Source organism: Muntiacus reevesi, chromosome 17 (assembly GCF_963930625.1).
Source record: "Muntiacus reevesi chromosome 17, mMunRee1.1, whole genome shotgun sequence".
Taxonomy (NCBI): Eukaryota; Metazoa; Chordata; class Mammalia; order Artiodactyla; family Cervidae; genus Muntiacus; species Muntiacus reevesi.
Window position 1 is genome coordinate 1,379,359 of NC_089265.1, and position 15,275 is coordinate 1,394,633.

Sequence of the window (15,275 nt, forward strand, 5' to 3'; positions counted from 1 at the left end):
CTGCCTGGACCAGTGGAGTACAGCTGGAGTCCTGTAGGCCTGGCCCACATCCAGCCTTTTAAGAGAATTGGCAGTTTCCACCTTGGAATCCGGAAGTTTAAACCACCAAGAAAGCAGTTTAAGGGCCCTGGAGAAACAACATGGCAAGGCCCTGAGACTTAAAGCACAGGAGTGGGACCCAGCAGCACAGGCCCAGCCGAGCCAATGTGCCAGCTGTGCAGAGACAGCACCTCCCACCCAAGTAAGCACAGCCGATGGCTCAACACCACTGAGCGATGCCAGCTGATGCCACGAGGAGGAGAAGGAAAGTCCCAGCTCCTAATCCACAGAGTGTGAGATAAATCAAGACAGTTCTTTTAAGTCACTAAGTCTGGGAAGCAAACTGATTTGCAGCGAGAGATAACTGAAACAGAATCTCCTATCTGAAGACAGGGTGTTGACACCACAAAGGTTAGATATGTGTACTGCTCTGGGGACAGGTCAGCATCTGACACTGAAAGGTTTCAAGAAGGCTGTGGTGAGAGCCTCGCCCGTGAAGAGCGGTTACTGGAGGCTGGAGGAAAGGGCATTCTCGTGACATGGTGGCAGAAAGTGTTGCCCTGTGACATGAAAAAGGATGAAAGAAAAGGCACCTAAGAGATTCAGTGACAGAGCTAAGAAGCTATCTGAGTAGACCATTTACAGTGCCAGTGAGATTCCTAAGGTAGCCACTTATAAACCACAAGGAGAAAAAGGTGAGTTGAAGAAAGATCAGTTTAGCTCATGAGGAGAACTCAAAAGAGGAAGTTTCTCACGGGAAAAGATGCCTCCAGATAGACACTAACTTCAGGCAAAGTATGCCTGAGGTCTCAGGGCATGGTCTCAGGGCAAAGGCAGAGGTCAAAAACAGAAGGCCATAAGACTTTCTGCTGGGGCACAGAAGGATTTAAAGGTCTGTCTTTCTGACGCTTGCTGTTGAACAAGAGGATTGCTGAGCATCTCAACTGCCTTCCTCACAGCAACTGCAGGCAGAGAGGGCACAGTCTCAAAAAACAAACCCAAACCAAAAACCCCAGTGGTTTTTCACTAAATGTCAATAACATTCACACAAAGTTCACAAAATCATTAATACTTGCAGAAGCACTCCCCAGCGTGATTGAGAGGAAAGATACAGCCCAACAGAAGAGCCTTTGAGGGCACCAATGTTTGCTGGGAGGGAAGCAAGCTGGCCAAGCTACTCCTGGTGGGATCCCGTTTCTATGTACCCACAATCTTCCCTGTTTTTGACAAGGAGTCTCACGTCCTAGTCATCACTGTGTTAGATTTATGAATGAAAAAGCAAGTGAAAAGAATTCTCTAGGTCTTCAGATTGAAAGTAAATGTATTCAAAGAACTGCACCCAAAGAACCTCATAAAAACACAGGTCTGACCTTGACGACAACATCTGAGCCAATGTCATAATAAGATGTGGCTATGAAGAGTCAGTGTATTCTGCATGTGAGGGGACATAAATAAGTTTGGTAAAAGGGCAGACTTTGACATTAAAGATGGCTACAAATACAAAGACTCCTGACAGCCCGCCGGACTGAAAGGAGATCAAACCAGTCAATCCTAAAGGAAATCAACCCTGAATATTCACTGGAAGGACTGATGCTGAAGCTCCAAACTTTCGCCAGCTGGTATGAAGAGCCGACTCATTGGAAAAGACTGTGACACTGGGAAAGACTAAAGGCAGGAGGAGAAGGGGACAACAGAAGATGAGATAGTATCATTGACTCAACTGACAGAAGTTTGAGCAAACTCTGGGAGATAGTGAAGGACAGTGAAGCCTGGCATGCTGCAGTCCGTGGAGTCACAAAGAGCTGGATATGACTAAATGACTGAACAACAACAACAAAATATTTAACCCTTTTACCCTTGAGAGGTGCCTGCTTCCCCTCCCTCTGAATCCAGGCTTGTTTGTAACTACTTTGACCAATGAAATACAGCAGAAGCAACCCTGTGCCAGTTCGGAGACTAGTATCTACAAGTATAAGCAGCTTCTGCCTGTGTACATGTGAGCCATGGAAGACGTCAGACCATCCTGCTGGACAGAGCACAGAGAAAGGCCTGGAGGCTGCCTGAAGAGGAAGGGGCCGGCCTCACCATCTTCCAGATGTACCAGTCAGGACACCAGGTAAGCCCTCTTGGACCCATGAGACCAGGTCATCACTGAGATGAGAGCACCCGCACTAGAAAAGCATGGGGCGAGCCAGGGCCTGACTCAACTCCCAACACATAGAATGAGGAGACAGAGTAAAATTGGCCGTTGTTCCAAAATTGGGAGACAGAGTAAAATGGATGCTATTCTAACACTAAGTTTTGGGGTGATCTGCAATGTGGTGACAAAAAAAGACCTGGCACTGGAAAAATAGTGAACCTAATTTGAGATCAATCACCCAAACATAAACAAATATTTTGAAGGTTTGTTTATAAGGAAGACAATGAAGTATATTAAACCAAATAAATCTCCTTTTGCCCCATGAAAACATACCCTCCAAATCTTCTGGTTTCAATGCTATCTGTGGAGATGCTTCACTAATGTTTGGACTGTTTGTCTCAACCGAAGAATCAACAGTAGCTGATGGGTTCATTTCCAGTGAAATACATTTCACTTTTTCTTCTTCAATAATTAAGGATTTGCAATTCTCCCTTTCAGGAGAAATCTCTGAAACAACAAAACTGAAAAATCATGCTATGTTCTCACACTGACCTGACTTTTATCTTCAATAGCATTTAGAACAAAGCTCATTCTCACAGCAGGTAATTACTAGTTAAGTTTTGTTATGTACTAGACATTAATAAATGATTAAGGCACATGATAGTCAAATTAAATTTTTTTTTGTTATAAAGGCATTTTTTTGTTATAAAGATACAGCTTCGCAGGCTTTTCAGATCAGTTAGAAAAATGTTTGACTTTACTTAAAAATCACAGCTCTCATTCAATTTAAAAGTGTTTTGAACTTGACATTTCAGCATCAAAGCTATGTATGACACAACAGTGTATGAACCTTTTTGAAGGACTGACACTTAGTTAAATGACTAACTTACTGTGTTTGGGTGTTTATGGTGTTCTCCACTTGAGAAACCAGCAATACTCTTTCTTGAGTACCTAGTTCTCTGTACATTCTCCTCTAAGCTCTGTACATCATCTGTAAATACTGATGACAAGCAGAGCTATGAAGATGTATCAAACTGTACAACTGAATAGAACATTTTTCTAAAACTATGGTGTCATACACAGATGATATGACTGACCATCAAAACTCTTCTATTCACTGGGCAGGGTCTACATTATGCCTGTGGATAGACATTTTAATGATTATGAACTATACAAATTTCTTAAAATATATTCCTTAAAATAAAATTTGTAAATATACAGAATGAAGTCATATCACTCATATGTGTGCAGTTTAGAAGTAATACTGTCAAATTAATAAAAACATATTTCACCTTTGTTGTATGAATGTAATTTTATTTTTCAAAACCACATTCATATACGGTTTTGGTGAGTGATTACATATGTATGCATAGGAATGCTTTGTTCAAATGTATTTCAGATTTTCAATGATCATAAACAAACCTTAACTTTTTGTATAAAAACTCTTTATGTAATATAAAATGTATAATATTATATATAATATTCAGAATACAATTATTTTGATAAGTTAGTTTGCATTTTAATGTCTCAGTTGCAGTATTTAGTTATTTGAAACATACTGAAGCTTGACAATAGTTACAAAATAATATAGTTACTTGATAATAAAGCTACAAATACCAAGTGGTGAAAAAATTTAAAAATAAAAATAAATTTCTAAGGTGGTTAACATATGGTTTATGCCTCTTCCTTTAGGTGAAACTTTTACATATATACAGAAATGTCAGAATTACATACATACATATGTGTGTGTATATATACACATACATACATATGTATATGTGTTTATATATATCAGGATGATCTCTTTAAAATTATGAACTCATGTTTTTGTGTGTTTTGTGGCAAGTGCTCAGAAACTTTCCATCCTTTTAACTGCTGTCTGGAGAGCATTGATTTGCCCAGAACAGCTCACTGCAATGACTGGAAGACACCCAAGTCAGCCACATCCACTCCTTGGAGATGCTGCTCTACAGTTCACTACTGGGAGCCCCCACCCGAGTTCTGTCTCAGCTAACCTGCTAGATTTATGTCTACACCTTGAACAAGCCTCCTGGATCTGGGCTGGTCAACTCATCCCCATGATGCTTTTTTCCCCTCATCTTAGTCACTTCATGCTCACATCTTAGAGATCCTGTCAATAAACACAGCTCCTCAGAATGTTCAATGTTAACTGTCCCACCTCCTAACCCCTAACCTCCTAACCCCTAACATGTGTGTATATATATACACACACACAATAATAGTATTCACCCTTAAGAATGAAGGAAATCCATGGAAGATAGGATTCTAAATGTCACAAATAAGTCAGACATGAAAAGATAAACACTGTATGATATCATATATAAATGGAATCTAAAAAAGCCAAACTCACAGAAACTGGAACAGTGGTTGCTAGGGCCTCAGAAGTGGGAGAAACAAGGAGATGTCTCTAAGGGGTACAAGCCTTCAGTTGTTTAAATTTATGTTTATGCATAAGTTTCTAGAGCTCTAACACACAGTGTGGTTAATTAGTTACCAATAAAAGTACAGCTGCTAAGAGAGTAAATCTTAAGTGTTCAGGCATCACATACACAAAATGATAACTAAGTATGTTTTTAACATTACATCTAATATAAAAAAAAGAGCTTCTCTGCTCACCACTTCTAATAGTTGTGTTTTCCAAGAGTTCTGTCTGAAGTTGCAGTTCAGCTTCTCCAAGTATCCTCAGAACAGAATCTGTAGGACTTTTCCCCCAGACTTTTCTTGGAGATCCACTAGGATCTAATTTAATAACCTCTCCCACTGTATGTTCTAAAAGAAAAAGATATAAAAAATTTCAGTCATAGACTCTAATAACAACATTGCATTAAAGGCAGATTCTAGTTTTAGGAAATATAAAAATGGAAAAAATGTAAGTTATGTTTCTATAACATTTTTACTTGAGAAAAAAATTTTTAATTAAGAATAATTTGGGATAGTACAAAAATAGATAAAATATGTTAATATTTTGTTTCTATAAATTGCAGAGAATAGAAAAATATCCTAAGACAAATGTGCATATGGATTAAAAGTAGAGAAAAGTACTTTAAGAAAATTTGTTTTATCTTCTTTATCCTAAGTAAGCAACTGAAACTTCCTATTTGACAATAATAATTTGGGGTTAACCTTTTGAACAAAATTTTGCAAAGCGAAACAGAGAAAATCACCTGCTGAAGTTTGAGTCTTCAGAACACTTGGTAATAATTAATACATGAAGCATATAGATACCCAGCAGTAATAGGTAAGATATATTCTCAAATATTACGGGGTATGTAAGTCATACAAACTTTCAACGGTGACCAAATACATGATACATATTTTTGTGTACCCGTCCATGAAAGTAAATACCTGCAATTTATCAGACAATATTCGGTTTTGTTTAAGCAAAATGATTACCAGTAAGAAACAATTTTTAAAAGGATGGTTAAAAAGAGCAGAGAACAATGAACAGACCCATAACTTACAGCCACATGGTATCTGATAAAGATGACAAAGCAATCGGCAAGGGACTGCGGGGCTGGGAAGCTGGGTGAAGGGGTGAGGGATGGAAGGTGGGGCCCAGGGCTGTACACAGACTAGACCGTGAAGAGCTCTATGACATGGAGGAATTCAGAAATGGGGGAAGGATGAACAGCAAGGTGAGGAAAGAAACAAGGAGGCCTCCATGCAAAGGGCTGAGAAGAAGAGAGGGGAGGAGGGCCGTGAAATAAAGCGGCTAGACTCCAGTGACACGAGGTGAGCGGTGAGGAGGCAGACAGACAAAGCAAGTGGCATGAAAACCACAGGGAGCCTGGCTCAGGCATGGATGGGAAGGGACACTGGATTTTCATGCTCCCTGCAACCAAGGTCCATCACGTACTGAGAAGCAAGGCAGGCTGCACTTTGACTCTCAGGCTCTTTTCTGTAAGGTTCCACCAGGGGGAACTGCATCCCTCTCTTGTCCTCACAGCTCAGCTTCCAGAAGAGGCTCCTCCCTCACCTTTTACTCACTCCTTAACCCCCAGATTCTACTTCTGGCCCCTGACCTCTAGCAACACTGCTTTCACCAAGGTCACAAGGCCCCCCTCTGACAAACAGAGTGCAGATTTTCTAGCCCTCATCTTGCCCTCTCTCTTCCTTTTAAATTCATATCACACTCTCAATTTTCCTTTTCTGATGCATCCTCACTTGCTTTTCAAAGTTATTCCTCTGACACACTAGTAGACTTCCCATGAGGCCCTTACAAGTCTGTGTGTGTGTCTATGTGAGAGAGTGGGACTCAGTACACAGCTGCCTGCTGTGGAGTCTGTGAACTTTGCTTCAAGGTACTAAAAAAAAAGAATTCTACCAAAATGGCCCATTAAAAAAACCCACATAAAACAGCACTCAGTTAGGCGGTGATCAGATCAGCCGCCTAGAAAGCGAACCCCCGCCAGCATGTGTCTCTGTCAGTTCCCCGCTGTACTCCAGGGTTGGGACAGCGTGAGACAAGGGCAGGGGCTTAGGAATCCTTGCTGAGCTAAGGGACAGCCTATGAGACTCTCCACAGGCCTGCTCAATACTGCCCGGACCTTCCCAGGTTCTGCCCAAGTGCACTCTTCTGATTCTCACCAAGAATTACTCCCGGTGACAGGTGACTCTAAGGAGGGAGGAAGGGCTGGAGTAACACAGGTTACATGCGTGCCATTCGTTCTTGCTCTCACATCACAGATTGTTGGGGAAAACCCTCTCGTGGGACTTCCCTGCTGGCACAGTGGATAAGAATCCACCTGCCAGTGCAGGAGACATGGGTTCAGTTCCTGATCCAGGAAGATTCCATATGTCTTGGAGCAAATAAACCTGTGTGCCACAACTACTGAGCCTGCACTCCAGAGCCCACATACTGCAACCGCCTGTAAGCCTGTGCACCTACAGTCTGCGCTCCACAACAAGAGAAGCCACTGCACTGAGGAGCCTGCACACCACACCGAGAGAGTAGCCTGTGCTTGCTGCAACTAGAGAAAGCAAAGCAACAAAGACTCAGTGCAACCAAAAATAAATACAATGTTTAAAAAAAGAAAGCTTAAAAGAGTGTTAAAAAAGAAAAAAAAGTGAAAAAAAAGGTGAAAGCCCTCCCACGTTGAAGCTGAATGATTTTCTCCATGTCTCACTTATTACAGAACCCCCTCCAGGCTCTCAGCCCCTGTACGTGGGGCATCCTCAGAGTGTCCAGCCACACGGCCACAAGGGGGCTGGGGTGGACCAGACGGCACCTGAGCGCGCTCATACGCACTTTCTGTCACAGAGAAGGAAGTGTCCAGGGCCAGTTCATCCACAGGAAGCACAAGCTGGCCTCCTGTCTCCCATTTTTTTCGATCCGATGAAACTGACTTTTCTTTTTCCAGCTCTTTGGTATCTTCATGAGCAGTTACCGTACCCATTTCAGGACGACTCTGCCTTCCCTTTTCATCTTCTTGAACTTTAAGATTTTGATTTAATCTACGTAGTATTTCTCGCTTACTCTGAAACAGTTAAAATGTTGCATTTTAATAGGTATATGATTAAGTGGAATGACTGACAGGAAATCTGAAAATTGTACCTACTGAAACAGCACTGTTACTCTTCTGCATTTCTTCTGAGGTTTCCTGGGCATCAGTTAGACTTCTGTCCTTTAAACACAGAGAGTAAGAAATAACGTTATTTTAAAGCATACCTTACAATTTTTTATATTTTTACGTTTTATTTTTCATTAGCATTCCATGTTCCTTGTTTTTTTATTACTGCAAAATGTTAACATAGCTTCCTTCATTATCAGCAATGAGAAATAATTACTTATTATCCTCTAATAGATGTGATAATATGCTAGAATGGCCAATTCTCAATTATTGTCACATTTCTGTGTTACTAGACCAGGTATTTAACTATATCCTTTTCCTCTTTGGCACCTGATTTTTGATAAATATAAATTTATGACAGAAATTTTTAAACAATTAGTTTTTATACTCAATTAGAGTTAGGGACATTTTGACAGATGAATAATGAAGAGAGGGTGTGTTGTTTGTAAGCTGTCTTTACGTTTCAGGTACATATATTGTTACTAAGCCGTACTACTTACTAAAGATAATTGAGAACTGGCTTTTCTCCCTAAACAAAGAATAACAGTAAGGAGTCCTATGTACTTTGTGCTAATGCTAAAATAAATTTTGTTTTCTGATTAGTATAATCAAAGTAATTAGACCAACTAGTATATGAAATACATAAAAAAAGAGAAATTAGTAGTTACAAAAACCATGAAATCAAAGGTACCTGGAAGACTTGGGGTAAGGAAAAGCAGTTCTCAAAGTTTTAAGCAAATGATATTTACCAAGAAAACCCATAAAGGAAAAGCGTTTGGTTACATGGATTACCTCAAATTTTATTAAATAGTGGTCAGTTTCAGAGTTACACCTGTAAATCAGACAAAGAGCATTTTACCCAGTGAAGTGGCAGGAATTAGCAGTCGCTACAACCAGAGAGGTGAGCAGCTGCGTGGGGTGAGACTGGGACCGGGCAGGGCCCGCACACGGCATCTGAGGGGTGGGGTGAAGAGCGCAGCACACGGTCGTTACCAGAGAGGAGAGGAGACGGGCCCTGCCTGAGAACAGTGCTTTCCTACTGTTCCTGAGGAACAGGAGGGACTTCCTCGAGTTCCTGGGAGTTCTTGAGAGCTAACCAAGCCTGGTACTTCCTACATAATCTCATTTTCAAGATAAACACAGAGGCTGTAGAAAATTGGTGTGCCAATAACATCACTGCTGTCTGCCAAAACTGAATGAAATTCAACAAATAATAGGCACAGACTTCAACAACCAGGAAAGGAAAGAATCAGGTTAAGGTGTAACACAACTCAGGAGACTGTTCCTCCACCTGCTGAGTTCCAGGCTAGAATCCCACATCAGGAGTCCCTTTCCCTCAACCTCAGAATAGAGTGCTTCCCCTTTCAGATGGATACCTGCTATGTACTTCCAAGTTTAAACTTTTTACCTGCCCACAGTTCTTTGTTTTATACTCCTGATGGCATGATAGAGATTCAAAAGTAGAAGCTTAAAGAAATAACTGATGAATTAACTGCAATTATGCTGAGTCCTCTAACATTTGCTATACCAAGAAATGAACTTCTGCTAATTTTGAGTGCCAGGAAATAAAAGTGTTTTTTTGCATTATTTTTCATACATTTTTATATTTTTTTGTTCAAGAGTCTTTTACAGTATTGGGGAATCATTTTAATACATTTTTATCTATCAAGTGGTCTTATATTGAAACCTAAGAACAGTGAGGCTCCAATACTCAAGAATAAACCATACATGAAAATCTTAAGCAGTAATTTTTTCCCTAGAAAAACCTAATCAGACATTAAGAATTAACGTAATTTAAGTAAATTTAGTCCCTTTAGTGTTCTTTGACTTTGAGGAGTTCTAAATTATAGAAAGCTTACCATACACACTTCCTTCAAAGCCGAAGTCACAGAAATAACAGGTCTCATCGGCTGCTTTGATGGAGAACCCCCCATTTCCTGCTGCCCTGAAGGCGGAGACACATCTGAGTTCTTTATTCCTTTGGCCACCAACTGTAATAAGAACATAAGCACACTGGCAAATTTATATTTGCATGAAGAGATAAAGTGGTATATATATAAGATCACAGCCTATACGCTCTAACCACAAGAAGTTTTTTCATTCCTCAATTTTTGTTGTGCAAGGCAATGTACTAAGTGCAGGGGAAGTATCAGTGAACAGACAGACATGTCTCTGACCTCACATGTAAACACAGCCATGTGTCCCATGGTGCTGAATAACTCCTTTCCACTGCATTAACAATGTTTTACAATTGCCTTCTAAAAGATTACACATTAGTGCTCTAATTTCAACCCCTTACTAATTCTGGCAAAAACAAAAAAAGCTTACTTACTAATCTTATACTTCAAAAAGAGATGCTTCTGCAAATTCTAAAATTTGGCACAATCTTAACATGTGAACATCAGTTATCCAACATGAGCGCCCTGATTATAAAATGTCAACATAAATAAGAAAGGAAGACGTGAAAAGTACAGGTAATAAGATTTACTTCACGGAAAATATCATTTGTTATTTTCACATGTTTTTGCTTTTATTTTGCCATGGAGACTCTGTAAACAATGTGAAATCATGTCCTGAACTTTCAGTAAGTATAAGGAAATGGCATTTCTCAGTCTGCTCACAGGAACACGGTAGCAAGTCACTCCCAACTTCTATCTCTTCTTGAAATAAGTAACAAGAATTTCTGATGAAAAAGTATCAATATAAATATTTTAAACTAGTATTCATTGAGCATGTTCTAAGCATAAGATAGTAATCCAATTCTAGCATTTAGTTCTCTGGTCTTTCATTTTATACCAACAACTATTTTGTTCAAAGGGAGATGGAGATAGCCAACATAAAACTGAAGGAGGAGAACTAAGTTGGAGGAATGATACTACTTGACTTCAAGACTTACTGAAAGCTGAGGTAATCAAGGCAGTGTGATAATAATGAAAACAGATCAATGGAACAGACCAGAGAGCCCAGAAACAGACCCACACAAATACAGTCAACTGCATTTAACAAAGGAGCAAAGGCAATTCACTGCAGAAAACACAGACTGCTTATCAACAAACGATGCTAGAACTACTGGACACCCACAGGCAAACAGAGAAACAACCTGACACCCTGACAAGTGCTCACAGCTGATTACTGACCCAACCGTGGAAGTCAAAACCAGAGAAGTCCCTGGAAGATGACACAGGAGAAAACCCAGATGGCCTTGGGTTTGGCAGTGACTTTCAGATACAACACCAAAGGCACAATCTATATTAACTTCAACCTTAAGAGAAGCCTTAAGTAATAGATAAAAATACTTATTGATAAATGTTATGAGTTAAACAAGGCATGAGAACAAAGACCACCAAATTCAGTCCAGCAGGATCAAGATACAGGAGGGAGAGCTGTTACATTCTTTTCACATGACTCATCTTGGAAAAAAAAATCTTTTTTTTTAATCAACAGAAGGTATTTTAATGAAGAAAATGTTTCACACATTATTATTAAAAATCTACTCCGTATTATATTAAAATCTATATGGCTGCCACATATATGGCTAATGACTAGCACAGACAGTCGCTGAAGATATCTGATCCATGGTCTAAGAAAGTCACTGGCATCTAATAAGAAGGATCCCGAGCAGCCTCCAGGAAATGCTTACACTATGATCAAACATCTACTTTTCTCTCCCTGGATCAACTAAACAGACATAAAGAACCTGAGATAACAACTAAAGAAAGGCATATGAAATCCAAACCAAAGAACAAAAACAAAGAGAACATCTTCCTAACTCTCATAATTACTTTAAAACAAAACTAATTTGGTTATTAAAAAATTAAGGGTAATTCAGAGTAACTACTGAGATGTGGCAACACCATTATAAGCCAAGCAATACATTTATTAATACAGGAGAACTGGGGCCTTCTGTGTAAACATCATGGATATATTATTTTTAGACAGAAATGTTAACGCTATTCAACATTAACCAGACTGTAAGACAGAAGACCATCATGTATTTTTCAATTTCTGAAAGAAAACATTAGATTGAGTCCTTAATTCAGAAAGATACTGACATTAAAAAAAAAAACCAACATAAAAATTAACTAAGTTAAGGAAAAAAACAGTTTCATAGATGAAAAAAACATAAAACTTCAAAACAGATATAACCCATTTTGTTACAAACTGATTACCTGGCTAACTTTAGAATATCTACTTCATTCTAAGAAGCTTTTAAAAAATTCAGTCAAAGTTGTTTTTTTTAAATGTGCTAAAGGAATAAAACACTGATCTGAAAGTTTCATAAGTGAGGGTTAGGAAACAAACTGCTTTGGAAGCTTTTTCCCGTAGCTATTTTATTACCAGGTTAATACAGTCAAGACTTTCTATATTGTTTATATCTTCACAAAAGGTTTTTAATTACCACTGTAAAACTGTTTCTATTTTATCTGTCAACTACACTAGTTGCTGAAAAATTAATCGACAGTGACACCTAATGACAAAACTCAAAATTTCACCAAATACTGAGGCCAGATTTATAAACACATGAAATTGTCAACTTAGCTACTCTTGGAAGTATAGATAAATACAAATACTATTTTATCTCACCTCACATCAAATACCAAAATAACTTCCACATAGATCATTATCCTTAATTGATGAAAGATACAGATGCAGAGAAATGAATGAGAATAAAAACACAGAATCACAGGGTTATGGCTGGCACAGCTCCCTTGAGAGCTGGGAGGGCGGCAAAGGCAGGGTCCTCACAGGGGTCTCAGCTTACATGCTCCTCCCACACCTTCTTCTCTCTCTCGTAAGCCTCCTTCCGCTTGCGCTCAAGCTGCTCCTTCAAGACGGCTGCACGGGCACTTGCCTGGGCCTGCAGAGGAGGACAATCCACAAAATTAACGCCAGAAAGAAAGGCACGGGGTTTGCCTTTCTTTCCAGGTCTAAAAAGTATTTCCATATATGCTTACATACAAACACACATTAATCTTTTTTGGTTAGGGTTGTGTGTAAGTGTATATGTGTAGAGGCTTCTTAGGTGGCTCAGTTATAAAGAATCCACCGTATATGCAGGAGAGTTGGGTTTGATCCCTGGGCCAGGAAGATTCCCCAGAGAAGGAAATGGCAACCCACTCTAGTATCCTTGCCTGGAGAATCCCATGGACAGAGGCGCCTGGGGGGCTACAGTCCATGCGGTCACAAAGAGTCAGACACGACTGGGTGACTAAACAACAACAACAGTGCATGTGAATGCATGTCTATGTGTGAGACAGTGTGGCTGAGAGTGTGTGTGTGTGTACTGCGGGGGGTGCCCCTCCAGAATACAAACATCAAGCTGCAAACCCGGCACCTAAACCAGGTGTCAAACACAGCAGCTGCTCAATAAGTATCTCTGGAATGAAAATAAATGAATGTACATTCAAAAGGAAATAAAAATGGAAAAGTTTTGAAACATGACTATTATGAACAAACTTGTCTTCACAGAAATGGACACTATGTTTTTCATTTTTAGGGTTATCATTTTCTCTTTTTAAGATTACTTGTGTGATAGTTCCATATATTTATGCCATGCTTTCATCAAATTGCTCTCCATAAATAAGATATAGAGAGAGAGAGAAATGCTACTTTTCAGAAACAAAGTGAGGACAAAGAAAAGTTAAGGCAAAAGAATAAGGTGATTTAACGACGAAAGACTTAAGAACACAATTTTCTATCTCGGGTTCCCTTTTCTCTAAGAAAACCCATATCACCTCCAGTACATACCTTCAGGGCTTCCACTTTTTTACGCCTCACATCGGCCTCCTCACTTCCTTCTTGATCTTCAGAGCTGTCAGTTTCCTTCTACAAAGTAAGTAGTAAGCACAGCAGCACTTAGGATAGAACCTCAAATTCACTGCAGAGTTTATATGAATAAATAAACATCTAAAAATGAAAAATGGTAACTTATTCAGAGCTACAACTGAACTCTCCAGAACCATCAAATCTTATGGACACTGGGAAAAACATAAAAAGAGAATGATATAAAATGTCCCCTTTTCTATGTCCATGGCTACTACTCACACTTTCCTCTCAGAATTCCACTGGAACAGGTCTTATCAATTTTAAGTCACATAAATATGATTTTCTGTATTCCTATATATAGTTTTTCTGGTCTTTGACTTTCACTGTCTTCGTGAGATTTTATCTTGTGTTAGTGGCACAGCATTTTTAATCTCAATATATTATAATGTCATTCAAGTACTTTTTGAAAAATAGATTTTCAACCTGCCTTTTCACCACGAAGCTTGGCTCTAATCTGTTGGCGTTCATTGAAATTCTGCAATCTTATTTGTCTTAGTCTTGCCAAATAAACCTACAAAGAGAAAAAAAAGGAACATTTCAATTAAAAAAAAACTATCAATATTTTTAATGCTAAAATGTTTTTAAAGAAAAGTGTTAATGGGAATATAAGAAATAAAATTTTGAAATCTGGTTAATGGAAATGTAATATTAGCTTTCAAGTGTTTAATTTAGATCAATTTATTTATGAAAAGAAATACATTACAGTGACAAATTTTTAATTTTATTGAAAGAAACTGAAATCAGAATACGGAAAAGCAGTTATGGAGCAAAATCATAACACAGTATGTCAGCCAAGATATATTAACAGGTCCCTACAGACCTACAAATCCTCCAATCACCGTGAAGAACGTAAACCATGCAGGAAAGGAAGGCAATCAACTCAAAGTGACGGTGCCAGGCAGCGAGCATGCGGGAGGCGTACCTCTTCCTCTTTGTTTCTCGGCTTCCCTCCTCGTGAAGAGCTGGGCCTGCCTCCATAGAGAGCTGCCAGGTTGTGCAGGATGCCCTGTGCATCATGTAATGTACTAAGTTTAAAGAATGACTACAGCTACAGCAGCATCTTACCTAGGAACAGCCTGGGGCCACTATTTCTGCTGGCAAGTACAGATCACATCTAGGTGCTTAGCTGATAAACTGAAAACAGACCCTGGCATTTCCCTTGATCAATTTAACCGATGCATTCAGTGAACAGAAAAAAGCAATTAAACCCTAAACTTAATCAATATTTATAGAGACCAGATACACTTTTATTAGCCACTGGAGCCAACAGAGTTTTAAAACTGCTTTGGAGGTCAGCTAAACTCCGAATCAAAATCTCTCTACATAGGCCCATCATGTCTACGTGTTCGCTTACATACTAAACACACACATGACGGGGAACATGCGAGCTCCAGTTCCCTGCTCGCAGGTGCGCCGCATACCTAGACTGCAAGTGACCCACCCAACCACACAGGGACACGTGATCTCATGGTCTATCCCAAGGGTGCAATAAGCTCCTTGCCAAAATGACTCGTAAGGACCCCGCTCTCTTCCTACAGCAGCAGTGGTGCTCCAAGAGCCCCCCAGCTTACTAATCAAAGCCCTCTTCCCTCTACCCATCTCGCCTCTTTCTATCAGCTTGCTGGAAGTATACTATTTGTATTTGTCACCTACATTTTTCTGCTTCCCATTTATTTTTT

The 15,275-nt window shown here is 39.5% G+C and overlaps 1 protein-coding gene across 8 annotated transcripts in view; it reads right to left on the reverse strand.

Moving 5' to 3' along the window:
* Window positions 1-15,275, reverse strand: part of NEK1 (NIMA related kinase 1) — a 119,687-nt gene that overhangs the window by 27,913 nt on the left and 76,499 nt on the right. For 5 of the 8 annotated variants that reach the window (XM_065908038.1, XM_065908035.1, XM_065908034.1 and 2 more), the window contains 9 exons: window positions 14,519-14,602; window positions 14,024-14,107; window positions 13,519-13,596; window positions 12,533-12,628; window positions 9,630-9,761; window positions 7,759-7,824; window positions 7,449-7,677; window positions 4,817-4,969; window positions 2,513-2,686 (listed from right to left, as the gene is read on the reverse strand). In XM_065908038.1, the coding sequence (XP_065764110.1) occupies window positions 2,513-2,686; window positions 4,817-4,969; window positions 7,449-7,677; window positions 7,759-7,824; window positions 9,630-9,761; window positions 12,533-12,628; window positions 13,519-13,596; window positions 14,024-14,107; window positions 14,519-14,602 (1,096 nt within the window). The remainder of the gene's footprint in view (window positions 1-2,512; window positions 2,687-4,816; window positions 4,970-7,448; window positions 7,678-7,758; window positions 7,825-9,629; window positions 9,762-12,532; window positions 12,629-13,518; window positions 13,597-14,023; window positions 14,108-14,518; window positions 14,603-15,275) is intronic. The other 3 variants (XM_065908041.1, XM_065908036.1, XM_065908040.1) reach the window with 2 other exon arrangements.